Here is a 4,757-nt window from a genome sequence, read left to right as displayed (position 1 = left end):
CTTAAACTCCTCCACTTGAGGCAGGACGACCCCCCTGACCCGGAGAAGGCACTCTACCCTTTTCCGGCTCATGTAATGAATGTAATTTTATTATCTGGTGACCTTTGATAGTCAAATCAAATGGATGATTTCTACACACGAAATCATCCATATTCATTCCACGTCAAAGTAAATAAAATAGACTATAACAAGTTGTTAGCTTGTATTTACAAACGCAATTGAAACTACGTATTAGCTAGTGATGTGAATTTTATTTTTCTGAGGTTTTTTTGCTATTAAAAAGATAAGTGTTATTTGACCAGACTCCCAGGGGAAAGTTAGAAGAAGCCTACATTCTATCCTCCCTCGAGATTCCAGTGAGCAGATCTGTGGGCTGGTGAAGGAAAGAGAGATAACCTGCTCCACTTTCTTTAGGCTTCAGCAGATGAAACTCAGCTATCAGTTTCTATGGAGGACGAAAAAAATGCAACTAGCTTTTCTTCATAATGGGCAGAAATTTGAGATTGTGACAATGTTTTAGACAGTTTTGCTGTAAATGCCTTAGTTGCACTTAGACTTTAGTATTATCACTGTTCTCTAAAGTTTTGTGGAGTTAATCTACCTAATGGTATAAATACCATGTTGTCCGGATGTATACACCACCTGTGTGAGCTCTGGGCTTCATTAGTCCTGTTGTCTGTCCAGACTCCCAGGGAAAGTACTGGTGCGTCGGAGACGACTCAGCAGTGGTGTGCAGCAGCTCCACTCCTGTCCAGTTCCTGCTTGAGTTCTGTGATCTCAACAAGATGGGAATTCGGGCTCTGGGCGGGAAGTACCTTAAAGGCAACCATGCCGGAGGGCTGAAGGCCAGCGCAGACTCTGTGGACAGCGCCACCCTCTGGGAATACTGAGAAATGACTTTTCTTTGTTCTTTATCTGCACAATGCTTCAAACTATTGAAACTCAATGTCTGCAGATTCTTTTTTCATACTCTTGTGTGTGTGCAGTTATAAATGTGTTTGGATGGCTGTGTTGTGAAAGCTGAATGTCACTGCAGCAGGACGCTGCAGGTATTTCTAATAACTGACTGGCCTTTCTGTATTTCTACTGGAGATTTCCAGTGACTTGTTCTGAATGTGTCGCCACTCATAATGTCTTTCACTTCCAATACGACTTACACAAGCTGTCTGATTTTCCCAGTCTGTGATGACTCCTGGTGACATGTTGAATGCTACAACTCTAACTCCTGCATATTAATCTTTCTGCTGCTATAAAGACTTCCTGGTAAGGTTCTCTGCTCTCATTTCTTGCTGTCTGTTGAAGCGCATTCATACAAGGCAACCGGATGACACAGTGTTAATGATTTGCATTTGTTGGCTGTAAATAAGGCTTCCACTGTCGCCGAATGCTTCAAAACATGAAACCATGGAAACGTTGAAAGAAAATATGGATGGTGAATCCAGGATTTGCCCATGTGCTCTGTTCTCAGATGTAAAGAGCTCTACATACTTAGAAAGTGTGTCAGTGTGCAGCTTAAGAAAATATAAAAATCTCTTTCATGTGAAATCCTGATTGTGGTTAGATACCGTTAGAAATTTAAATCCTTCCAAGAATAAACAATTATAGAACATCAAATGGAACTTTTTTTTATCATTGATCATTTTCTAAATTCTTTATCTAATTCTGCTAAAAGCACAAGTGGTGGAAAAGGACCTTTTAAAGCACATGGATGCACATAAAATACTTATCTTGAACTGTGTAATAATTACTGCAATAATGCTTAAAATAAATCGTAAGCACATTATTATTTTTTATTATCAGAGCTAAACAGGGCGCTGCTGCTCCTGGTGTCTTGTTGCTGTGCCTTCGACGGCGTATTTACATCTTTGTCATTCATGCTTTTCCATTCTACTGAGCCAAATGAAACTTCAATAAAGTTTTCTCTTACACAGTCATTTATTCTGGATTATTTTCTGTATTTAAAACAAACGCAGCGGACAGGACAGTTTTTGTAAAGTCTTAGAGTAATGAAGTTTAAACCAAATAGTTAAATACACTCATTACTATTTGACAATACTTGAACCAAACTGCCCAGGGCAGTTATTATCCAGTAGCTTGCCCTGTGAATGTGTGAATGTAGTGTGAAGCTCTTTGGGCTCCTATGGACTTGATACAGCACTATACTAGTACAAGCCATTTACTATTTGTCATGATTTTGCTAACAGTGTGGTTGGGAGTATAATTAAAAAGCCTACATACATTCCATCCTCCCTTGAGATTCCAGTGAGCAGATCTGTGGCCAGACAAGAGAAAAAAAGAGGTAACCTACTCCACTTTCTTTGGGTATCTGGAGAGGAAACTCATCTATCAGCTTCCATGGAGGAAAGAAAACCTACAATCTTTGAGCTAATCTTACCAATGGCCATGAATCTTTCTTCATTTTCTGCAGGGTCAACTCCAAGTTGCCATGGAAATAGCAGAAATGGAGCTTGAGAAGAATGAAAGTGCAGAGATAGACAGGCAGACTGTCCTGATATTTGGCCAAGATATTTATAGGTCTGAACCTCCACCTCCCTACCAGAACTGGTCTTGGACTGCCTCTGTCCCTCCTGAAGTCAATAACCAATTCCTTTGTCTTGGAAGTGTTTACCTGCAGGCCGTTTCTGACACCAGACGACAAAATTCCTCACCTGTACTCCTTTTTGTTGTCTTTGATATATCCCATAATGGCAGTGTCATCAGCCTTCTTCTGGATATGACACGTTTCAGAGTTGTAACACAAGTTGAAGAGGATGGGTAACCACACCGTCTCCTGCAGGACGCCAGTGGTCTGCCTGTGAGGTAGCTGGAAATCCAGATGACCAGGCAGGATTCTGGTAAGCTTTTCCAGAAGTGCAGGGATGAAGCAGATACACAGACTAATAAGCTCAACTAATCTTGCATCAGCAAGTAAGAAGCTGTGACAACCCAAGAGAACAAGGCAGATATATATATATATATATATATACACAGTCACACAATTATCCATTAAAACCACAACAGTAGCAAGTCAACAGATCAATTGTAATGTCCTCAAAATTGGGGGAGTACACAACTCTTATTCCCCTGCCACATATTTCAAACACTTATAAAATTGGACATACTATAGAAGAAACAAAAAATGGCATTTGCATTATTAAAAAACAACATATAAAACATTCCAATTAGTTCAACATTTAAAGTTATGAGTCAAATTTGCACTAATCACAAATATGGCAGAAATTACAGCAAGCATCTACAATACACAAGAAAAAGAAAAGAGAATCCAAATAGTCAAGAAAAGTTTTTCTATGAGCAAAGCAATACTAGACAAGATGTAAAGTTTTCTCTTGATGAAGGTTACCATCACTCACAAACTAAATCACAGCTCTTAGTTTACAGCACAGATAAAATAAAACTCATCATGATCAGACTTGATGAACCAGAGATGGTCTCCTACTTTCTCCATGGTGTCAGTTTTCCTTGGCATTCATCCAACAGTTGAAGAATAAGTTGAAAAATTTGAAAAAAGTATGTGCTTGACTCAAGATTAACATCCACTGTCATCTGTGTCATTTTGGATTTCATCTTCTAAGTTTTCTTCTGATGAATCCTCAGAAATTTCTTTAAAATTTATCACAATTTCCTTGCTGTCACAGTTTGGTTTCCCATCCAGGTCCGTTATGTTTTTGGGAAGAATGTTAAAGAGACTGTTTTGTAATGTCTGTGTTAACAAAGAGTTAGCTGTAGTTGTTAAAGTAACTCACTCAACTTGTGAGCAAGCAAACACATCCAGGTCCATTTGGTCATGAGGAACATTAACACTTTCAAAAACAACAAAGTCTTCTGATGCCTTTACTGTTAAATCCATAGTTGTGGTTTTGACGGTAACTTTTTCATCCTTAGAGGAATCTTCCATGTCCTTTTGGCCTTCAGGGTTCAATGTCAAAATCAAAGTATTTTGATCTCTCGTCCTCAGAGCTCTCTACTAAAACGTCTTTGCCTCTTATGTTATATCCTAACAACTTTTCAACTCCCATTGTAACAAGAAATCCAAGGTCCCATCAATATCAATCATCTTGACTTGGTGAACAGTTAAAATGGTTTGTAAAGTCAGTTTGAAGTCGTCTCTGGAATCGATCTACCTCCAACCAAGTTGAAAAGCAAACTGAGAATTCTTGTATCTCTTTGAACTGTTATGACATCACTGGTGAGAACATAGAGGTTCTCATCAACATGTCAAAACCTGTCAGGTCTTGTTTAGTTGCTATGGAAACAAGGAGTTCTGAATGGGGCAAGATTGTCAAATAAAAATACATGAATAGTCATTTAAATTCATAAACACAAGTCAATAAATGCACAGAAATTTAGGTTTTGTCCCGTTTTTCAATTCGCATGTAAAAATGAGATTTTAGGATTGAAATATGAAATAATTGTGTGGAAAATGTGTTTCAATTTGACACTCAAACAATACAGATAACAATGGTTGCCCAATTTTAAAAACATTTAAAAAGCAATAGCCTGATAAAGATGCTTGGTTCTGTACTGGGACGACTGTGGAACCTCTGGATATGACGATGCAAAGAAGAATTCTTCATATGATCAAGAAAATGATGAATGCTGACCATCCTCTTCATGAGACTGATTTCCTAATTTGTGCAAAATTTCCTTCTGAGAAGAACTGGTTGATTTTAACATATACATTTAAAAACACACTGGGACTGTTCACACATACCAAAACCTGCATTTAAAATTCAGAA

At 38.2% G+C, this 4,757-nt stretch overlaps 1 protein-coding gene across 1 annotated transcript in view; it reads left to right on the top strand.

Annotated features, from left to right (window-relative positions):
- Positions 1-1,934, top strand: part of LOC103462033 (fascin-like) — a 10,125-nt gene extending 8,191 nt beyond the window's left edge. The window contains exon 5 of the mRNA XM_008404510.2: positions 685-1,934. Within this exon, the coding sequence (XP_008402732.1) occupies positions 685-890 (206 nt within the window). The 3' untranslated portion in view covers positions 891-1,934. The remainder of the gene's footprint in view (positions 1-684) is intronic.
- Positions 1,935-4,757: the final 2,823 nt, after the last annotated feature.

Source organism: Poecilia reticulata, linkage group LG1 (genome assembly GCF_000633615.1).
Source record: "Poecilia reticulata strain Guanapo linkage group LG1, Guppy_female_1.0+MT, whole genome shotgun sequence".
NCBI classification, from domain to species: domain Eukaryota; kingdom Metazoa; phylum Chordata; class Actinopteri; order Cyprinodontiformes; family Poeciliidae; genus Poecilia; species Poecilia reticulata.
This window is presented reverse-complemented; position numbering and strand designations above follow the sequence as displayed.